Genomic DNA, 23,932 nt, shown 5'->3' on the forward strand with positions numbered 1-23,932 from the left:
ATTTTTGGTCTCCACTTTACCTATAAACACACATTTCCTGACATTTGTGGTCCCCACTTTACCTATGCCCATCCCCCACCCGCTTTATGGTTACAGAGTTTCAGCTGCTGGCAACTAGTAGCAACAAGCAGCAGCACAGACAGAGTTAGTTAGTCAGTGTTCTGATATACAAGGCTCAAGTTAGCCAGTGTGCTGATACATGAAACTACAGTTAGTCTGTGTAAAAAATGTAAATTAACACATCCATAGCATGGCATTCAACTTACTAAATTTGTTTTTACAGATGATAACATCAGCACTGCTTTGTAGAATTTAGGATATTAAAAACCTAAATATTTTTGTCTTGGATGCACTAATATTTTTGCTGAAACACTATTTTAGCAATGCAATGATAAAATTTCCACTAAATGGCAAGGGAGGAACCTTTGGGAGGAACACACTTTTCCTGACATTTGCGGTCCCCACTTTACCTATGAACACACATTTCCTGACATTTACGGACCCCACTTTACCTATGAACACACATTTCCTGACATTTACGGACCCCACTTTACCTATGAACACACATTTCCTGACATTTACGGACCCCACTTTACCTATGCCAATCCTCCACCTGCCTCACAGTCACAGAGTTTCAGCTGCTGGCAGTCAGTAGCAGCATGCGGCAGCACAAACAGAGCTCAGCACAGACAGAAGGAGGTGACGGACAACTGATGGCCGAAAGGAGAACAAATGAAAACCCTAGTAAGTACATGAAACTGTTTTAGTAATTATAAATTAGATAACCACTGTTGCTAATGTGTTTACAGGCAAAACCTCACTCATTTTTATATTAATATGGGCTGCTAATTCTAACATGACCTAGCTACAAAATTGTTAGCAAAGTGTACAATTTTAAACTGGAGTTTCAGCATGAGGAATGTTTAATGATCTTTTGTATCCTGCAGCAGATATCAGTAGCTAGTGTTAGCTTCCAATGTTCTGTATTTTAATAGAATGAGTTCTTAAATTAACTACAGGCCCAAAGCTTTTCAAACCTAAACAAGCAGAAGCTAAGTTGTAGTTAGAACATACTGTGGTTAAAACATTTTTTATCTTAATAAAGAAAATAATTAATTACTATTAATAGAATCGATACTAGTAACAGTTAATCTTATTCACATTGGTGCAGTGTCTCTGCTCTCTGCATGTTCTGTTTGTGTAGGATCTCAACTGCATCGTCTGTCAAACTTAGAGAGGACAAAGAGAAGAAGCTGCAGTGCGACTAAATCACTACACCAAAACTATAAAATAATTACAAGCCAGGTTTGCGGGGCCTTCCTAATGTTGACACAATATAAAATAGGTAGTTGCAAAGTAAAGCAATCTGTGCTTTTTTGTGTGGCACAATATATTTGTCTTTCTAAATCACATTTATTGCAATGGTTTCGAGATGTAAGATTTTAAATTGGGTTACATGGCTTTCAAGGTGACAAGTGCTGTATCATTATATGTGACAATATCATATGTTCTTCATGAAGCTCATGTTCTGGAGAAATTGTAATACATGGGTCTCTGTTTTTTAGCACTCGGAAAGTCCAAACCTAATAATATATTTTTTAGTTAATAGCTAATGGTTCGCCCTGTTATTATTATCTTTCTATTGTATGTGGTTGTTTGTGCATTTGGAACTACAAGTGTCAGGACCGGGGGCCAGAAACTCAAACGCAGACTAGAGAAATGCACAGAAGTGGTTTATTGAGCACAAGGGGTGTCCTGGGAGAGGTTGGGGTGAGGTGGTCGTTCTGAGGGTCTGCGGTTCTGGTCCCAGAGCGTAGATGATTCCGGGGCACAGGAGGGAATCCGCGTGGTGCATGTGCAAGTTTCTGAGGTCGAGACAAAGAGAGAGCAGTTAACACTGGTATGAAGGTTCAGACAAAATACTGAAACTAAGACAGACAAACTGGCTGGCGTGTCCATACGGTTAAGTACAACAATCCGGCGGGGACTGGAAGGTTGGCAGTTCTCTTAAAGGCGTGTTGATTGCAGGCAGAGGCCCTGGTGTGCTGATTGCGGATGTGCTTCAGGTGGGAAAGCCTGGAGCTCAGATTACCACGCCCACCAGCAGCCTCAGGGCAACAGGCAGGCCAGGGTCACGACCAGGGGTTTGTGACAATAAGCATAGATCTACCCTTGATTTCTGCTGCTCCATAGTTTTTTCATAATCTGCATGTTTGTGTCAGAGTGAGATAAGCTCTCATGGATCCAACATGCAGAAAAACAAACAGACATGATCCCAATCATACATTCAACGCAATGTAGTTAGCATGCACCTTAAGTCTATACACTCACCTAAAGGATTATCCAAAAGGATATCCAAACTGAATATCAGAATGGGAAAGAAAGGTGATTAAAGCAATTTTGAGCGTGGCATGGTTGTTGGTGCCAGACGGGCCGGTCTGAGTATTTCACAATCTGCTCAGTTACTGGGATTTTCACGCACAACCATTTGTAGGGTTTACAAAGAATGGTGTGAAAAGGGGAAAAACATCCAGTATGCTGCAATCCTGTGGGCGAAAATGCCTCGTTGATGCTAGAGGTCAGAGGAGAATGGGCCGACTGATTCAAGCTGATAGAAGAGCAACTTTGACTGAAATAACCACTCGTTACAACCGAGGTATGCAGCAAAGCATTTGTGAAGCCACAACACGCACAACCTTGAGGCGGATGGGCTACAACAGCAGAAGACCCCACCGGGTACCACTCATCTCCACTACAAATAGGAAAAAGAGGCTACAATTTGCAAGAGCTCACCAAAATTGGACAGTTGAAGACTGGAAAAATGTTGCCTGGTCTGATGAGTCTCGATTCCTGTTGAGACATTCAGATGGTAGAGTCAGAATTTGGCGTAAACAGAATGAGAACATGGATCCATCGTGCCTTGTTACCACTGTGCAGGCTGGTGGTGGTGGTGTAATGGTGTGGGGGATGTTTTCTTGGCACACTTTAGGTCCCTTAGTGCCAATTGGGCATCGTTTAAATGCCACGGCCTACCTGAGAATTGTTTCTGACCATGTCCATCCCTTTATGGCCACCATGTACCCATCCTCTGATGGCTACTTCCAGCAGGATAATGCACCATGTCACAAAGCTCGAATCATTTCAAATTGGTTTCTTGAACATGACAATGAGTTCACTGTACTAAAATGGCCCCCTCAGTCACCAGATCTCAACCCAATAGAGCATCTTTGGGATGTGGTGGAACGGGAGATTCGTGCCCTGGATGTCCATCCCACAAATCTCCATCAACTGCAAGATGCTATCCTATCAATATGGGCCAACATTTCTAAAGAATGCTTTCAGCACCTTGTTGAATTGATGCCACGTAGAATTAAGGCAGTTCTGAAGGCGAAAGGGGGTCAAACACAGTATTAGTATGGTGATCCTAATAATCCTTTAGGTGAGTGTAGCTTATATAGGATATGTTTAGGTATCTGTTAGGTACCATAGAAGGGTTTGAGTCTGCAAAATAAAGCTCCAACCCATAGAAGGGTATAGTACTATTCTGAGGTAACAAAACAAGGGGTTAGAGGTCAAATTCTATAGAAGGGTTCAGTCCCTACATAACCACCAATCACTGCTCTTCCCTTAGGAGGTCACTGACCCTCTGTCCTGCTGCTACAGTGCTATTTTAAACTGTTATACACCACAATAATTTTGTTATTGTCTGTGTGAAATGTCTGTTGCCACCTCAATACACTGGAGGTGAATGGAGTTTTGTTTGTGATACTAACAGCATGAAAAAAACTGTTCAAAGAGTGGTATGTAGAAAATTCAGAGTAACTTGGACACTGTTCCTAGAAACGTTGCTGCTGAATTTTTTAAATTGCCATATTCACTGCTATGAGCTCCAGAAATGCCTATTCACCTCCATTGTTTTAAGGTAGAGTTAACCATTCTGGAAATGGATAACTAGTGAAAACTAAGCTAAACCCTTCCACAGATAACCTATGGTTGTTTCAAAATGACCTTTAGGAATTCAAAAAAATTTCAATATTGTCTTCTAAGAGAAGGGCAACTGCAGTCACTCAGAACTGTAGACCATCAGTCCTCTGGCAGCTTTTAACCTGATGGTTTGATATCCTGTCATCACATGCGATTGGTCATACATACATACTAGTAAGACCACCCGGAGCACATTATAACACCTCAATACCCTTCTTGAGTTGATTTTATGTTTTAAATAACATTTTGTCAACATTTGATCATTCTGTGTATGAAAGCAGGAGATGTGTGTGCAAGGAAATCATACTGAACATTAAAACCTGTATCCTTTTCTGTCAGGTGGAAGTACCTCCAATTACACAGAGCCAACAGCGCTACATGATGATCAACAGAACTTCAATCAGAGCTCTGAGGAAAGTATGTAGAGGAAACAAATACTCCAAAAGTACCCAGTAATTATATGTATCAATATTTATTCCTGTAGCCTTAATTATGGAAGTCTTGAAGCTGAAGACACCATTCTGTTTCGCACCATTTTGGATGTTTGTTTGTTTTTTAGCAGTTTTTGTGTGTGGTAAAAAAAACTAAAAGATATATTACTGGTGTAAACAGTAAACAGTAGTGGTTTGACGAGACACTTGGAAACTTTTCAATTCTGAATTATATGAAAATTTTGAGAATTAAACACTTAATTTCCTGCATTCTGATGGTTTTTTTTACACTTATTTATGGTGTATTATTTATGTAAAGGGTGTCCCAGCCCATTTTCCAGTTCAGCCCTGGGTTGAATTGAGTAGAAAATTGCATTTCTGTCCTTGAATTACACGACAACATGCATCTGGGCCGATGGATTTCATATGGAGAGCCATATTTAGATTAAGGGTGGGGTTAGCAATTCTAATCCAATACACGTCTTTTTGTCAAATTCAGTCAATATCCACTTACTCTATATTTTAATGACTTCAAAAATATTCACAATTAATAAATTATCAGTGAACTGATGACTCAGTAGTCCTGTCAACACCCATCTCATAATGGCCTTTCTGTAACCACAATCACTGGAAACTATAGCAGATATTTGTGAGCTTGTCTTTAGTAAGGTTTGATAATACATTCAGAAGCAGAAGATACCTGCCCACATAGATTAATGTTTGTAATTTCTTCTAAATGATAAGTTACTAAGAACACATACAGTAATCACTGAAGCTCTGAAGTTCCAATTTAAAAGCAAAAATCAGACCATGGAATGTTTCAAGATAAAACTCTGAATGTATATTCTTCCAGGATATAGGAATTCCTCTGCGGGTAACTGTGGTTTTCAGGATGTTTTAAACCACCTGAACCTGACCAAAGAAAATCATCTGTACTTCATGGCCCGGCCTGTTAAACACTACAATACAACTACAGTCGTACACCTCCACATGCTTCTGTACAGTATCCTAGATGTGGTAAGTTTAAAGTTAAGTCTTTTTGGGTATGCTTAACTCCTTATTTAATGAGTATAATTAAATTTTGTAGAAATGAAGGCCATGTGCCCTGGAACAGTAGATTAGTCTTTGCTGTAGATAGCAGTATTGGCTCATTATTTTGAACTGATATGTTTTCAAGTTTGATTCCTACACTGGTACATACTTCCTCCAGGAAATTGTCACATACCAGCACTCTAAAGTCTGACACTGACAAAAGCTCTCATCTTCTCCCACCTACTCAGCTTTTATATGAAACTAAACTAGCTGCCAGCGATATATAAATGGAATAATTACAACCTTAAATAATGTTACAAACTCACTCGAGTATTGTAACAAAGTACAGCTTCCTTTAAGCAGTGTGGGTGGTAACTGACTGATAAATGTTTTGACCTCAGGGCAAAACAGTTGTTGAGACTGTTTAGTACTACAAATCTGTAGACTTCACTCGGCTGATGATGATACTCGCTGCCCTTGACATTTCCTGTACATGCCAAACTGTAGCCTGTATGCCAAAGAATACTAAAGACAGCGCTTGGGGTTTTTTGGACTTCATGTACCAGAGTCAGCACTGTACCTGATGTTAGCCTTGTTAGCCCGTTGAAACTATTCCTGCTACATGCAGACTTGCTGCTAAAGTTTGGTTGATAATTATACAAATTTTAATGCCTGTTAGTGTTAATAATTGTTTTGCATCTCTCTGTCTCTGGGTTATATCTTATTTAGTCAATCATCTCGAATCACATCATAGTCTGCTATGCAGTCTGGCTTCCGTGCTTGTCATGGGTGTGCTACAGATACGCTCAAGGTCCTGAACAATATAATAGGTGCCGTTGATCAAAGACATTATTGTGCAGTGGTTTACATTGACCTGTCTAAGGCATATGACTCTGTAGATCATAACATTCTCACCGGCAGGCTGAATAACCTTGGATTTTCCGTTGACTCATTTGCCTGGTTCACTAAATATTTCTCAGATATATATAAACCTTTATTTAAACAGGCAATGTCCCATTGAGTCTCTTTTACAAGGGAGTCCTGTAATAGGATTCAGTATGTTAAAGCGGAAGGCCTGCTGTCTGGACCTATGGCTGTCTCTACTGGGGTACCACAGGTCTCCAGCCTAGGACCAATTCTATTCTCCTTTTACATCAGTGATGTTGCTGTAGTGGCTGGTGACACTTTCATTCTAAAATTGGCATAGTGCAATGTTTTGTCACAGTCTTACTATGTGTATGATCATCTTATGATAATGTTAATTGTGCTGCTGAAACGATTTTCACACATTATGTATTTATTTCTTCCTCATAGAAGGAGATTGATCAGACTTTTGTTCCATACGTTTGGATTTTAATGGTGAGTTCTCTCTGAAATGGACAGCTCTTTTTGATCATTCTCAATTGTGTATCTTTAGTTGAAACTGGGCATCTTGCTGGTCTCACAATTCAATTCAAATCGATGCATCACCTCTAGGGGTGGGAATATCTAGGCACCTCATTACGTTTATGAGGGCTACGATGCGATCGTAAAACGAATACAATAAAGATCTATTTTTGTCACTGTGTGACTACTTGGTACTTTTAAAGCAAAGTATTTGCAGCTATTTAATATTACTTCACATAAATATAGCTAACGTTACATAGAATTATTACATTATTACAGCATTATTATTGACCTCTGCTACTGCTGTTTTCATTTCTGATGCTGCTGTTATTAGTATAAATTACGATACAGGTTGAACTATGCACTTTACAATTCTTGGTCACTCCGTCTAAATATATCTGTACCTTGTATATACCAAGGACCGGTTGAAACAGCATTTTGTTTATTTGTGTACTTGATATGTTGATGAATGACAACAAATCAGAACTAGCAGCCAAAAAATGTCCTGCTCAGCTTCCAGACTAGTCTAATGAAGGGAGATGAGCAATAACCGCCTTCACTTTTCCAGCAATTGGAAAACAAAAGAATACTTTAATTAACAGACACACTGTGACCTACACTGTACATTTACTGCCAGACTGAAACCCAGCACTCACTATTCCTCTGCTCCGCTAGCTTTCACTGCTACTGCCACCTGTGTTGTACCTGTCCTTTGAAGAATGAGGAGAGGACGCTAGCTAAGTGCTACCATGCTGCACAGTGTGTGGGTGAAAATCATCAACGTTAGTTGCTCATTGATTTTATTGATTATGTGAAAGTTTTTTTAGCGACTGTCATTCATTCAACAGCTGCCTGTCTGTGCCGAACAGGGAGAACCACACTGTAGTGTGCACACCGTGTGCACACTACAGACAGTCCGGTGCTGCACTTCTGCATTTCCGAGTTCCGCCTTTTTCATTCCGTCAACATTAAGTTATCAATTTACCTCTAGATCGATCGATTATTGACATTTGTAAATCAATTCGGAATTGTTCAAGTCCGCATCGCGATGCATCTAGAAATCAATTATTTTCCAAGCCCCTAGTGGAAACACAAATAATTTCCTTTAAACTCCTTCCATTCATTTTTCTCTCCTTCTTCCTTCATTTCTTATCTCCTCAATGCTGTTTGTTTTTTCCTGTGTAGGTTTGGCAAAATGAACATATTAAGTGGGATCCAGATGACTTTTGTGGACTTGAAACTATATCAGTTCCTATTGAAGCATTGTGGAAGCCAGATATTACTATTGAAGAGATGTAAGTTGTAATGTATGTGCATGTCACAAATCCTTATAGGCTACATTCAGACTGCAGGCCAAAGTTACCCAAATCCGATTTTTTTTTTGCTTATATGTGACTCAGATCTGATCTTTTCATGACAGTGTGAACAGGCCAAGTCACATGGAATCTGATATTTCTCATTCGGTTTTGGACTTCTGCCATATGTGGTCCAAATCCGATACAGATCGGATCTTTATAAATGCGACCTCAGTCTGGACACTCAGGTCTGAATTAATGCGACTTTGACGTCACTCTAGAGCAGCTGTTGTCACAGTTCTGCTGTAGACGGAGCCGCGGTGAAATTTCCATTCTTACAAATGAAATCCACTTGACCACGAGCTCCCTTATGTGCATGATATTTTCCCTTGCAGACATAGTGGAGAGAGAGAGAGAGTGAGTTGTGTGGCAGTTGCATTGTACAGCACCAGAAACCGTAATGAAAAGAACAGAAAGTTGTGAACACTTTTCATAATTCGGGAGAAATGTGACCTGTGAGACATTGAAAACCAGTTGGGAGGGTTAGCAAGTACGAGCTAACTTCTGTGGCTCTGTTTACTTCTGTACAGCAGCGTGCTGCTGCGTGTGAAGTCATGTTATTCTTCTGTGCATGTGGGTCATTTTCAGGCTGCAGACAGTTCACACCTGAGTCTGATATGGGCACATTTGAGCAATAATGTGAAATCTGGGGAAAAAAATCAGAATTGAGCATTAAGGCCTGCAGTCTGAACGTAGCCATAGACTCTCAAAAGTTGATGCAGTTTCATGTTACTGTTTAAAAATGACACAAAAACTGAAACATTTGGTTGCCAAAACATTTATGCAACAGGTTTTAAATGTGTTTTTCATTTAAAATATTTATTGTGTCTTTACTGGGTAATGACTTCTGAAAGTCTGAACCAATCAAAACTAATCAATATTAAACCAAGCCACACCAACTAATGGCTCCATTTGAACCCGTTTTTATTAACAAAGTGTTCAAACCTACAAATACTAGTGGACCTAAATATATCTTTATCTTTTACAATTCTTAGAAGATACATCAGCCTGAAGTTTGTAAAAATATAATGTTGCATCCATAAACATATAGCATCTTGTGTTTGAATATTTGGTGACATATAGCTGTAGCATGTCTACATTGTTTCCATAAATTTATGAGAATTAATACCAAATTATGAATTTTAATATTCAGAAAATATTAATTCATAAATCTCTCGAGGGGCACCACCCGATATTCCGTCCCAGGGTCTCGGGACTCCCTGAGTATGGCTAATAATTAGACAATTATTCACTAGTGATCAGTTAGTTAACAATCGCTCAATTATCTTAAATCAGTTAGTCAATCTCATATCGAAGGGGTAAATTCTCTTGGCAGGGACTTGGAGACAGGCAATACACACACAATTCCTTGATTACAGCGGAGTTTATTAACTAACTAAGGTGATATAAAAAATGCGGTTAAATACATCAAAGAAATGTAATGTATGAAAACAATGAGAAGGGGTTCTATTGTGGGGAGCATTTGACTCATACGGCAGCTAATGAACGCAATTAGATGATACTAACTCGATTAAATTTGTCTAGGAGTTTAAGGACTAAAGATAATATCCAACGAAGGTTAAAATCAAGGGCAACTGGACTTGGTTGAAGATACTGGAAAACTCAGCTATTTAACCTCAGTGGCCAGTTGGCCAGGGTCACCCCACTGAGGTTAAATAGCTGAGTTTCCCTGCCAGTCAGTCAGAACTGAAGAAGTCCTTTGGATGAGGGACGAAACGTCTTCTAGTATCTTCAACCAAGTCCAGTTGCCCTTGATTTTAACCTTCGTTGGATAACTATGACCTGGATGACTGAGAATCTTCATAGACATCGACTAAAGATAATGGATTAACAAACTATTGGACATCACTGATCACAGAATGCCTTGTTTTTGCCTTACTGCGTGTCCGTGTCAGCACCCGGCTTCTCCCAGCCGGGTGCTGGTAAACGGCCACACACTGGCAGAGATCCGTGCGTTCTCGGTTAGGACAGCTTAAAACCGTCGGCCAGTCGCTTTCTCTGCCAGGGAATTGCTCCAGAGGTCCGTCTTTTGTCGGTTTATTGCAGAGACTTGCAGTGGGGGCCAACCCTGGCTCAGGTTAGCAGTTTGGTCATCCTTTGTTACTGCTGGTGGGCTTGAATTAAAGCTAGTGTAACTTAACGGACTGATAACTTTTAACAAAACAAAACCAAAGAAAATAAAACGCAAGTACAGTTACTGGAAACGAGGGAAAGCTGAGGTCGCGGCACTTCACGTGTGTAGCTTGAAACGAACAAAGGGCTTTGTTGCGCCGGACCGAACTCTTAGGGCGTTGCCGGGAGAGGGGGCACGCTGGGCGCGTGCCGAAACACAGTTGGAGAGTCAGGAACAAGCAGAGGACAAGAAAGTGGGACAACGTGTCACTGTTTTTGTCTGTTGGGGTGTGGTTCCCAGAGGGCAGTCCTTTGTTCCCCTGAGGGCTTCTTTTCTTTAAAATTTTAATATGTCTAATCAAAACTATTTGCGCGTATTGTAATCAAGTACCTTCCCACAATCAAACCTTAACTGTCAAACGGTTGATCCGTTCTTAGTTTTAAGCACTTGATAAAAAGGAAAACGATTGCCAGTAGTTCAACTTTGAGGTTAGCATTTCAGAATGAATCACATCAGAGGAGAAGAATTTAACTAGCTTTCTGGATATATTGGCGGTTACACGTTCTTAGAAAATATAGGCAAGATGCACGAATGGCATTAGATTATGGACATGTAAATAAAGTGACATTTATACATTAAACGGCATTTCAGATGATGGCATGTAATACTTATTTTTTCCACTTGGGAGCTCGGGTTACATGACTTTAGCTTGGATTAACCCCAAAACAATCTTTGCTCAGGAGCTTTAGTTATTTTTAAGCTTAAATTTGAGCTGGAAAATTAATAGAGTATAGGAGGACATTTCTTTATCATCATTTCTAAAGGAAGTGTCAGAAAGCATTGTGAACACAGCATTGATTACAACATAGACTGAATAAACGTCAGGGATCCTTGCTGAAAATTAAAACACTGCAAAATTAACTTATTTAGATTCTTTAAACAACAAACAACAAATTGGACAATTCTTTTGCTGTCCTGCTAAGTGTCTATTGACACCTTTACGGCATCCTTAAGCGATGCATGTCTGATTGAGTCTCTGCAGACCCTTTACCAAACCCCAGGCCAATCTCTTGTTTTTTGCATGTCAAAAGGCCAATCTCCAGGGGAGGAAAACTTTCCTACCCCCCTCCTTTTTCCTCAGAGAGAGAGAGGGAAGGGATTTTTGAGTCTCCAAATTATTTGATATAAAATGCTCAAATCCACACTGTTGGTTCACTACATAGCCCAACAAGTTAGTTTAAATACTGTGTACATTGAGAATCAATAATACACAGATTTGGGAATAAGAGGACACCATATTTGTGGGGGAACTACTGAATATTCATACCTGGTTGTTTGCCAGATCTGGGCCACAAGCAGGCCCCAGCATGGCCGAGCCAAGCACAAACCAAATAAACCCAAACTGGCCCTATTCTGACCAACAGTTACTTTTAATTTTTAGCTTATTCTGGCCCACTTTAGGCTCACATCTGGATTATCCAGTGTGAATTGTGCCGCATCTTTACTGAAAGTGGCCCAATACCATTCAACCATATTTGGGCAATAATTAACATTTTAAATGTGGGCCACGCTAGGCTTACACTTTGATTGTCCAGTGCTGGCTTTGGCGTAAATTTGCCAAAATCTGTTGTTAAATATTTGGTCACATTTGCTACATCACATGTGGGCCACCTTAGGCTCACATCTAGATTAGCCAACATGAATTGTGCCACTTTTGGTTTACACGCCGATTACCCTTTGTTAACTGTGCCACATCTTTGCCACAGGTAGTCTACATTTGTTCCGTGATATTTCGACCACATTCACCATTTATCACATGGGCCACTTTGGGTCATATCCAGATTACACACTGACGAGTGCACGGCATCTTTGCCAAACAAAAGGCCACTTCAGGCTCACATCCATTCTATCAGGGCCACAAGAAGGCCAGGAGTGAAGCATCATTGCCTGAAGTGGCCCACACATGCTATCTGGGAAGGAATTTGCTTTGGTATTTTGGTGCAAAACAATAACCCTAGTAGGTGGAATATAATAAAAAGATAGAGCAAATGCTGCAGATATGTGATATTGTCACACTGTGTGGATAGTGTATTTATAGAAATAAAACTGTAAATTAGAGGAAAATAATGAGTTTAACACAAATAGTTAGTTAGGTTTTACTGTAGCTTATATAGATTTATGTTTTATATTATCAGTGAAAGTACGCTACATGAAATGTGATTTAAAGCACAAAGCTTTTGTTAAGTGTGTGTGTGTGTGTGTGTGTCTCTGTGTGTGTGTTTTCTCATACAGGGTAGAGAAGGATAAGGCCCCTCCGAGTCCTTATGTCTACATTTCTGCTGACGGTTGGGTTAAACGTGTGAATGATATGGTGCTGGTCAACACCTGCAAGATGCAAGTTTACAAATTCCCCTTTGACATTCAGAGCTGCAACATATCTTTCAAGTCTGCCCTACACTCTGGTGAGCCCATAACCTGTTGTATTTAAAGAACAGAAACAGACATGGAGAGAGTGGTTTAAGTAAAAGGTTTAAACAAACAAATAATTAATGGATGAAGGGTTTTGCTGAGCTGATAAAGGCAGGAGGAGGATAGCACTGGAATCCTGACGCACAAGATAAAAACATGTAAGCAAAAGCACAAGGGAAAATAATTACTAAAACACACAGATGATTCAGTGGATAAATGTGAGTTACTGTTCTACAAAGTGGTAGGAGAGCTGGAATATTGAAGCAGGGAGTTGATGAGTTCATTGAAGTCCTGTGTGTAGATGAGCCAGGTGCCAGAGAAGGTAAGCTGCACCCACTAGCCTGGTGTGGCTACACGTTTGGATAATTTTCTAGATATTCATCTAAAATGTGTATGTTTTGTGTTTGTGACTTTAACAGTTTATTGTCACATGAGCACATACAGATTCCACCACATTAATTCCTTCTTTGTTGACCTGATAAGAAACCACACAGTTTAATTTTTTTCTCCCCCCTCAGACAAGGATATCCAGCTTAAATGGAATGCCAGCTCGAAGGGCGAAGTGTGGTCTCACGGGTCGCCGACCCAGTATGAGTGGCTCTTTATCAACATGATACACACTGAAAATACTGTCAGCACATTAGGCGTCAACCAGAGCACAATTATTTACACGGTGAGTACTTCTGGATACAGACACAAGGGTGGAAACTACTTTCCACCTCTGTTTGTCTCAAATAAGTACATGTACTTCTACTATTTTACTGCTAATATTATTTTTTTGGCACTTCATCACTCTCTAAGTTCATATAGCAAACTTGTTGGCAAACATTTGCTTACTCACTATAAATAACAAGTAATAGCATCAAGTATATGAAGTGCAATGAGTAAAGAAGTGCAAGTTGTGGAATGTACAAAAAAGTGGACTACAGTTTGACAACAGTTGCCGCCTTGTACTGCCCAAAATTAATACTATGAAACTGGTGAGAGTGACACCGTAGGGGTGTTGTGGCCTGGCTCTGACACTATTGCAAATAAGGGACGCAGTTGCAAGGGATTAACCAAAAGAAAGGGATTTTATTTAACAGAGACTCATTTTGTGTAACAGAAACATCCTGCCAGGCTAAGCTGATACTAAATGAACTATACCGAAAATCGAAAAACTCCTATGTAACACAAAGTAGGAGGGAGCTTGCACCCTGCAAAAACTAAAATCTAAGTAAGATTAATTATCTTAACTGAAGGCAAAATATACTTCTTTTTTGTCTGACAAGATATTTCTTCTTATCAGGCGGCTTTAATGTTAGAGAATTTCACTTGTTTCAAGTTTTTTTGTCCTTAAGTAGCAACTGAAATGTTCTTGTTCTGTTGGCAGATAATTTAGCTTATTTTAAGTAATAATTCACCCATTTTATTGCTTTCTTTTCTTGTTTTTGAGAGCTCAGTTTTTGCAGTGCAGGCTACCAGGATGGAGCAGGACTTATATAACCTAAATACAGTGGTCACTAGCCAGCAGCCTTTAGTTCCTCAATGACCTCCAGGCCCTGGAGTTGTCACAAGCGAACAGTAAAGTTGTGGGCTGGACAGCTAAACAATAAATCTCTGTAAAGCCAAGGGGAGTTGCAGGTGATAATTCTCACTTAAAGTGACCCTTTCCCATATGTCTTTACATCAGCATTTGATACATTGTTATGTAATAGATCTATTATAGCCACTGTTGGTAAACAGTTTGAAGGCTTCCTCAACCACTGCAGACATGAGCCGATTACCTTGTGCTTGCAACCTGGGTACTATATGGTTAAAGTAGGAAGTTCAGCCACCTAACCCTTAAAAATTATTTTACAGATCACCATGAAGAGGCGCGCTCTCCTCTATGTTGTCAACTTCATGCTTCCTGTCCTGTTCTTCTTGTGCCTGGACTTGTCCTCCTTCCTGATCTCAGACAGAGGGGGCGAGAAGCTCAGCTTCAAAGTCACTGTGCTGCTTGCTGTCACTGTGTTACAACTTATTCTGAATGACATTCTGCCTGCTTCATCAAACAAGATTCCACTTATAGGTAAAAATTCATTTGAGCAAGAGTAGCAGATACTGACTGAATGTGTAGTTATTTGTCCAAATTAATGATGCTGCCTTCTCCCTTTAGCAACTTACTGTATTGGAAGTTTTGGTTTGATGATGCTCAGCCTCCTGGAGACGATTTTGGTGATGCATCTCATAAGGAAAGACTCCCAAGATAACAAGGAAGACAGACACCGAAGCCTAAGTGAGGACTGTGTCTATCTCACACAGGCTCCGCCCTCTACTGGACTCTATGGGTACTACCTCCTCCAATCTCATTTGCTCATTTACTCCATATACTCACATGCACTTGCCCACTGAAATTTTATCGTGCACGTAGCCGACCAATAAGATGTCGCTACCGATACGTGCGTGATGTATAAATGTGTCCCTACTGCCTCAGCATCCTTTTTGCTTCAGCGAACAGCGAATTGCCTACCTGTTCGGTGGGATCCGTTTTCTCTTTCCTGCAAGGTCTGATGGAGAACGGGCTGTCGCGCTGCAGCTAGGTCTCCTGTCACAGGGGTTTGGTGACAGAACAGTCTTCACCCACTCCCTCGTGATGCGCTTTCTGAAGGATGTGAGAAGACAGCGACCGGTCTCTCAGCGCCTCAGTAGGACTTGCTGCTTGTGTTGGTGGCTCTAATATCTGCACCTTATGAGCCCCTGGAGCAGTCCTCATTGAAAATGAGCCTTGCTCTCTAAGAAGGTGAGTAAGCTTTGTGCCTGTCGGTTCCCCCCAGCTGCATGCTGGTTCTTGGTGTCCACAGTGCAGCCAGATTGAGACAACACACCTCCTTTGTTCTTAAGAACATAAGGAGCATGTTCAGGTCCAGGACAATAAATCTGGATGCTTTCTACCCCCCTACCCCACTTAGGGTGCAAGGAGGTGAGAGTGCATCTGTTGTGTACATGTGTGCTAGGCTAACGTCCTATGTTGAGCACACAGCCCCCAATCGATGCACTGGTCAGCTGTTCGTCTGTTTCAGTGATAGTGCAGTCAGTAAAGCCCTGTCCAAGAAGAGCACTTCCGAGTGGAATGTGCACGCATGGAACCTTTTTCAGCGGGGTGTGTGTCGAAGAGATCTGCACAATGGCATCGTTTGAGCGATCTCTTGGATATGTCGGGCTCCTTCTCGGGATCCAGCTCGCAAGTGCGACCTAGGATCTGAAAGGTGAGGATCTAGTGACTACTGGGTGTAGAGGGGGAACATACACTGGCAGTGCCCGACGTTCCGGTGAGAAGTCAGATGCAGTGCAGGTCAGGCCAAGCCCCTATTGGTCCAGCGACCTTCTCAGGGGTGTCCCACCACTCTGTCACTAGGTGATGTGGTTGTCGTGGCTTTGGCCGGCCTGTGGCCGACCGGGTTGGTGTGGTGGACTTTGGCTTGTCGCGGCTAGGGCGGACAGTCATTGGGCTCCACCCACTGTACCCATAGAGTCCAGTAGAGGGCGGAGCCTGTCTGAGATAGAACGAAGGTTTCGATGTGGTAACCCTAGTTCTATAAGCACAGGCGGATCCCTCTACCGATGAGCCCTGTCGCTCTGACGCTGTCTGCTGAAGAGGCGGTCGGATGCTGAGGCAGTAGGGACACTGCTATTTATACATCACGCACGTATCGGTAGCGACGTCCTATTGGTCAGCTACGTGCACGATAAAATTTCAGTGGGCAAGTGCGTGCGTGTGATTGGAGGAGGTAGTACCCATAGAGTCCAGAAGAGGGCTCCGCCTGTGCTTATCTAGGGTTACCATATCGTAACCTTTGTTACCATAACTGTTTTAGAGGTGAGATTAAGCATAGATTTCTACAAACCTCTAGATCTCAAGTCAATCTCCTCCTATTGTTCAGTTTACTATTACTACGATTAAATTGGCATGCTATGATATGAATACTCACTAACACATTTACATTGTATAAAATACACTAGTTAATGATGTAATTTTGACAGTGTTGGGCAAGTTACTAAGAAATCATAACAAATTACTAGTTACTTATTACTTTACTTATTACTGGGTCATAAAAGTAACTAGTTACGTTATTCGTTACGTTGGTATATCACTTTCACCCCCCCCCACGTCTTTACCGACTTTTTAACTAATATCATATTCATAACAGCAGCAAAGAGTATGTTTTTACAAAACAAAACGTTTCTTAATGCCACTGGTTGAAATAAAAAATTAAGCAAGTAAATCCTGATTTTTCTGCACATGTATTTATGAGAGCAGTATTCAGTAATCTTATTACAGTAACAAGTAATAATCATTATTACTCGTTATTCAAATAACTTAAATTTGTGAGCAACCCGTTACTGCCCAACACTGCATTTTGAACATGCTTCAACCATCTTTGTGTGAAAAATATCCTTTCAGACAAGAAGAGATGGACTCACCGTGTGTCTGTCAGTGATGTATTTACTGGAGAAACTCCATCTGGACTGCCGTTGGTGGCCAAAGAGGTTAGCACACAAAGGGTTGCACTTTAAATGGTCGGTTCACCCAAATGAAAACAAAAAACAAGATAGGAAAGTCTAAAAACTGTTGAGAGTATTGTCTTTGGATTTTAGTCAGGGATTCTGTTTCTGGAAAGAGATGTTGCTTTTGAATTTTTTTCCCATTCACTTAAACCTTAAATCACCCCAAAAACTATTTTCATGACAAGACACCTCTTGGCATACGTGAGAAAATGTTTATTTGTAATTGGATAATCCAACCCTTTTATTCTCATCATAATGGACACAAAAACCTGAATGTCAAATACAGCAAATTGCAAACTTGTGTTCCATAATGTCATTAATTACCTGTTTTCAAGTCAAATCTGCAGGATAACAGCAGTAAACTGACGGAGTCCAGTTCCTTGAAGAAGGTCTCAGATGACCTGACGGAGGTAGAGAAGACACTGACTGGGCTCCTCAACAGCAGGAAGGAAGAAGGAAAGCCCGGGTACTGGACCAGAGTGGCTAACAGAATCAACAAAGTTTTCTTCATTTTCTATGTCACAGTAGCCAGTCTGTTTTTAGCTTGTATCTTTATAACATGGATCTATGCAGCAGACGAGTAGAGCTAAAGTTAAACATAGTGAATTCATTGTTCCATATAACATGGATGTTAAAACATCTGTGTTAAAAAAAAAATTACCCATTGTTTCTTTGCATATGGCTATTGAGGGTTCGCACTGACTTGTTACGAAGCAACATAGACCCATTGGGATATTTGTTTGTGATGACTGTCTGGCTTGCTGGAGAATGTGTGGGTTTCCCCCCTTTCTGGTTTATATATTCCTTCCCTTAGTTGAATTATTCTTTTCCTTGGTGGGGACAAAATTTATCCCCCCTCAGAGTGATCAATGCTACTTCACTTCACTTCACAAAACACACAGTTCGCATCGATCCGTGATTTCGTTAGGGTTATATTTATATTAAAATGCGTTACTTTGGTTCTGATGTAGCCGCTTCTCTGTCTGTAGGTAATCACCACTCTGTAGTCTTGCTCTATGTTCCACCCACAGCGATTGGTTACACGTCACGAATAATAGCCGCTTTGCTCCGGTGAGCAGCGGAGCTGTGTGTTGAAGGGAAGGCAGAAATTACTAAAGGTGCAATAAACATCAAACTCTGATGATCTGTTTCTATGATGACAAGCAGCACAATGTTTCAAAAACTTTTTTTTTTTACAAATCGCACCCTGATTATTATTTTCCACTTTATTTTAGTTTTTTAGATCTTGTTGCATCTTCTTCCTCTGCAATGTTATAATGGCACCCACCTGGAGTATTTGAACCACCAACAGTTTATCTTTATGCGCCCAACTCCTAAAATTCACGCAACCGTAGTGGATAGAAACAAGCGTTAATTAGGATTTTCTGTAGTGGTTTTTGTGGAAATCCAGTTAATCGCTGTGCTAAATTTGAATGGAAGCTGGTGTGACGTCTGCCTATGATAGAGCTGTGACAAAGGAATACAGCAGGTTGATTTTTCATGTGCTTCTTCGCGTATTACCTCTGAACAGTACAAGTAGACAAGCAAGCTAGGCTAACAAAGAAAAGCCTATTGATATCTTAGGATCTCTCAATCTGTCACGTGACTCTTGCTTTGCAGGCAGTGGCAGCCTTAAGCATCCGGCATGATCTACACAATACCACACATCTAACATATATTCTGTATTAGCCTATGACACCAATATGGTTGCATTAGTAATTACTTTGATACATAATATGCACCATGTTCAATGAGTCCATCAGATACATTCTAAATAAATAGAGAAAAAAAAAACATTTTATATACATACATACATACATATATACACACATATATATATATATATATATAGAAAGAAGAAAAAGTGTAGTTTCTTTAAGATTCTCTTGAAATTATCTTCTTTGGAAATGCAATGTTGTCAGCGCCTAATGTTAATTTATTCATTTGCATCCTTGTTTTTGTTTGCTATCCATTATGCATGTATACTATATACTATATATTTTAGGAGGCTACTCTACATTTAAGTTACATTATGTATTTACGTGATGAAATCAAAGTTTAATTTTGTTTAAAAGCTTTGTGCTGCTGAAATAAACAATCAAGACAAACTTTGTTCTGGTTTATAGTGGTCAACGTCTATTTGGGATTATGAGTGTCTTCAAAATCTCAGGAAGGGAGATTTTGTTGCAGTGCAGAGCAGTTTCTTTGGAAGAATATGATGTAGTCAGTGTTGGGGAGTAACTAGTTACGTGTAATTTAGTTACATTACAAATTACAAAATAAATTAACTAATCTGTTACAGTTTCTGGAAAAATTATTAAATTACAGTTATATTTGAAAATGTTTGAGTACGTTAGGGGTTAAATCTGAATATAAAATGCTATATGTTGAATAATATTCATTTTGTTGCTTTGCATGTTTTTCATTTGCACAATGTCTTGCCATTTCCAGCCAAAGTCGTTTAGTAAAGTTTGATCTTATTTGATGCTTTTGATTGGTTTTTCATGTTTGAATTAGCCGCTCCGCTCGTCCTCCAGTCAAATAGCCTCTCAAGCTGTCTTGTCGGACATTTTTAAATTAATAGTTATTTTTGGCAATTTACACATTCCACACTTTGATGAACTCCTCCTACAGAACAAATCCAATCCACTACAGATTCTTGCTGTGCAATCTAGAGGCACTGATGATAAAAAAAACATCTCCCAACCTCTGTCCACTGGGCCTTACCACACCCTGACGGGGTCACAGCGCAAGGGCCCGTCAAACACTGCTTGCAGCTTTAATTTTTATCTTTTTCTTGTGTTATCTTTATGTGTTAATTTTTTGCCCCTGTGAAAGCACTTTGTAACATGGATTTTGAAAAGCTCCATAAATAAAGATTATTGCATGCGTACACACACACATGCAATAAAATAGCATTCCATTAACATTTCTGTCTCCACTGCTCAGATCTACTTTAATTATAATCATTATAATTTCATGCATTACAGCCTCAATGCAAGATGGCCACGGCAGGATTTCACATCACAATCAGAGTAACATAATGTCAGCAGCGGATTACAGAAGAGGAAGCATGCATCTTCAAGACAATATGCAACAGTGAAATGCACTGCACAGAAGAACTAACAGCGTACAATGCACCTTAAAGAGATGGCATTATGCTCATTTTCAGGTTCAAAATTCTATTTAGGGGATTTACCACAACAGGTTTACATGGTTTAATTTTCAAAAAAAACCATATTTTTTGTCATACTGCACATTGCTGCAGCTCCTCTTTTCACCGTGTTGAAGGCTTCATTTTAGCTATGGAGTGATGCATCTTGTCTCTAAATGATCTTTGTTGGGAGTTACACATGCGCAGTTCCTAGTTAAGGGCTACTAGCCAATCAGAAGCAGGAAAAGGCGGATCAGCGAAAAGACGGTGAACAGCGTCGATTCAGCTGTAAGCTACATGTTGCCAGCTTGGCAATATGGACTGGAGCAAGAGTTTCTGAGTGGTGAGTTATTAATCTGTAACAAAAGTATATTTCATCCACAAAGTTTTAACTGAGCTCTGTCTCTACATCACAGTAACAACTTTATGTCCACTGACTGCTTGGAGGGTGGCTAGTGTTTGGAGAGGAGAGGTGTGCTGCAGCTCAGTGTTTTTCCACCGGTGTTTTTGAGGGCGTGTCGGACTAGTAGCTCAGCGAGCATTATGACATGAATTTACTTGTGACATCACAAGAAAGGGAAGTAAAGGCTGGACTACAAACGAGCTGTTTTCAGGCAGTTCAGAGCAGAGCTTTCTGTAGGAGATTAGAACTCCCTTTGGGGTGGACTTTGGGCTTTTTCACTTTGCAAACCTGTTACATGCGCAAAAAATATATATAACTCAATAAAGGAGAGGGGAAAAGCCAAAAAGCATAATACCACCTCTTTAACACATGAAAACAACTGACAGCCACTTTCACACATATGAAAACATGATCCTATTAGTGACAGCACACAATGACACACAAAAAGTATTTTGATCAGTGACGTGCATCATTGACATGATTGACAAAATGTTTCATGTCTCTGCAAAGGTATAAATAACAATGACGCAATGTTGTCCAAACCAACATCTTGGTTAGTTTTTGTTTTGCTCTCTTTTCTAACTTCAAAACTTTTCTAACATAAAATTGCAGATTAATTAATCCTTTAAACTTAATTTGGATGTACGTACTGTAGAGTGATACGTCAATAAAGTCTTTGTGTGTAAAGTCTTTCATGTTATTGTATTGTTATTGACTGAGAATGTTATCAAGTGTGAGACAGAGACACCATAGAGCAGTGGTCAGCAATCGGCGGCCCGCAGGCCAGAATTGGCCAGCCAGCAATAATATCTATCCCACGGTTAAATAGCTTTGATTGCAGAAAATTAAAAAATAAATAAATTGACAGCGGCAGATGCTGAAATAGATCTCAGTCATGACAGCTACAGTTACTCAAATAATCACTTCCTCTTAAGTGATTGTGCCTCCAAAATATTTTTTTTGCAGCAATGCTTTATGTTGAGTTTATTGAGAGCTTTTACTTTGAGAAGTTCTGAAGGACATTCGAAAGAGTCTCTGGCTTGCTTGACACACCTCTGAAAAAGCCAACAGTAACCTTGTGATTGGATTTCCCTGAATTTCCTCAGGGAAATGAAAATTAGCGTCCATAGGTTTTTGAATGCGGATCAAACGCCGGGATGCACACGCACTGCAGCACATGCTTTATTGCAAGCATGTGAAAAAGTGTCCTTATAGGCTAATCAATTTGTTTAACAAGGGAGAAAAAAAGCCCGCCGGATTGTGGGATCGACTTTACAACACCTCCATCAGGAGACCCACACTCCCCCACTCAAACGTGGACATGAGAATCCAACGGTTTGAAATAATTTGACTAAAATAATGTCAGACTTATTTGCTGACCCCTACCATAGAGCAAGGGGCTTAATCACTGACTACTTTAAATACCTAATGTGATTGACAACTTGTGGTTGGTTGCCTTTGATGTTAAATCACCTTCTCTCTATTTAAATTATATATGAGAGGGGTCGTAAGACACTTGAGATACATGGATCGAACTAATCAGTATCAGAATCAGGTTTATTGACAGGTACATTTTCACATACGAGGAATTTGCCTTGGTATAAATTGATGCTTACAGTACACATGAACATAAATAGAAATATAAGTATATAAAAAATTTAAAAAGTGAGGAGATCAAAAAATGTACAAGTATACAAAAAATACATTAATACTATAATACAATACTAACAAGTAGTGCAAGAATTCGCAACATGAGATTGTAACTAAGGTTACATCGTTGACTGTAATGGCGCAAATAGCCAATCATAGTTTAGGAAAATAGGGTGGCACTATCAGATTTCACAGGCGGCACGTGCCCCACACGCTTCTGCTCCTATTCCTGTGGCATATTGATTTAAATGTTTTAAACATTAATTTATTATTTCTATTACTCCTAACCCTTGATACAACAAACACAAGTGCTTTATGTAATGTAGGACTAAATATTTTGGAAGGATAATGAAGCAGGCTTCTTTTGGCCTAAAAGGTGCAAAATACCTAATGTTTGAAAACCTGTGAATAAGTAAGTAAGTTATGTGTTGCCATTTAGGTAATAGGTAATTTTTAAAAAAATATCTTACTAAGAAAATATGAAAAGCTAGGTTACCACATACAACCCTTTTTTCTTTCCTTCTCAAGGTGCTTAAATGTCTAAGCTCAGTGAACCCACCTTTAAAAGATGTCTCCAGAGATGAAATTAGGGTGGCAGGTCTGTTGACCCTGTTGGCACATTTTTGTTCTTATTGCATGTCATTATAATGAATGTGTATTCCCTGTTTTTATATATATATATAAATATATATATATATATATATATATATATATATATATATATTATTTTTTTTTTAATAAAAAAGGGTGATTTTGAAAGTTTAGCATGGGATGGTATTGGGGGTTTGCATTTTAAATTTACTATAATGTACAGTTTGTATATGCAGTGTATGCCCTTTCTAAAACTAACCTGGTAAACAAAAAAAAAGTTTAAATATTGGATTGATGTGTCCATGATGTGATTCTAGAAGGGTTGGGGGGTTCAGTTTGTTCCAATATAGGGCCCTTCAGATCCCTTTTGCCCGGGGCTCTCAAAGTGCCTAACGCATGTACACAGTATGAACTTATAACAGTGGTTTAGTTGTATTGAAAAATGCCAGTACACTAATATGACATCTAATATTTACATGTTGTTTTAACGTGTAAAATGCACAATTTGTATGTATCATACATGCTATCACAGATTGTCTAGATTACTGAAGGAATGTTTTAGATCATTTTAATATTAACATCACATTTTCTTCTGAGGAGATGCAATGTAATTAATGTTGTTTAACATTATGTCATGATGTATTTATTTGATGGAATAACAGTGATCGGTTGTACAGTATGTACAGTACTGGCATTGTTTGCACAAATAAACAACAAAATAATACATTTCTCCTCATACAAAAACAAACACACCAGCACAGACATTCTTGTTTTTGTCAGTGACCACTGATTTTTGGGTCACTTGTGAGGGCC

At 39.7% G+C, this 23,932-nt stretch overlaps 1 protein-coding gene across 1 annotated transcript; it reads left to right on the plus strand.

Annotated features, from left to right (window-relative positions):
• The first annotated feature begins 659 nt into the window (after positions 1 to 659).
• On the plus strand, positions 660 to 18,951 carry LOC123983534 (5-hydroxytryptamine receptor 3A-like). Its single transcript, XM_046069791.1, has 12 exons — positions 660 to 744; positions 2,067 to 2,144; positions 4,324 to 4,401; positions 5,269 to 5,432; positions 6,762 to 6,806; positions 8,019 to 8,128; positions 12,615 to 12,784; positions 13,310 to 13,464; positions 14,634 to 14,844; positions 14,932 to 15,051; positions 17,218 to 17,303; positions 17,657 to 18,951. Exons 1-12 carry the CDS (start codon positions 660 to 662, stop codon positions 17,903 to 17,905), a joined length of 1,551 nt encoding a protein of 516 aa, XP_045925747.1. The 3' UTR covers positions 17,906 to 18,951.
• Positions 18,952 to 23,932: the final 4,981 nt, after the last annotated feature.

This window comes from Micropterus dolomieu, linkage group LG14 (assembly GCF_021292245.1).
Source record: "Micropterus dolomieu isolate WLL.071019.BEF.003 ecotype Adirondacks linkage group LG14, ASM2129224v1, whole genome shotgun sequence".
In the NCBI taxonomy this organism is placed as follows: Eukaryota; Metazoa; Chordata; class Actinopteri; order Centrarchiformes; family Centrarchidae; genus Micropterus; species Micropterus dolomieu.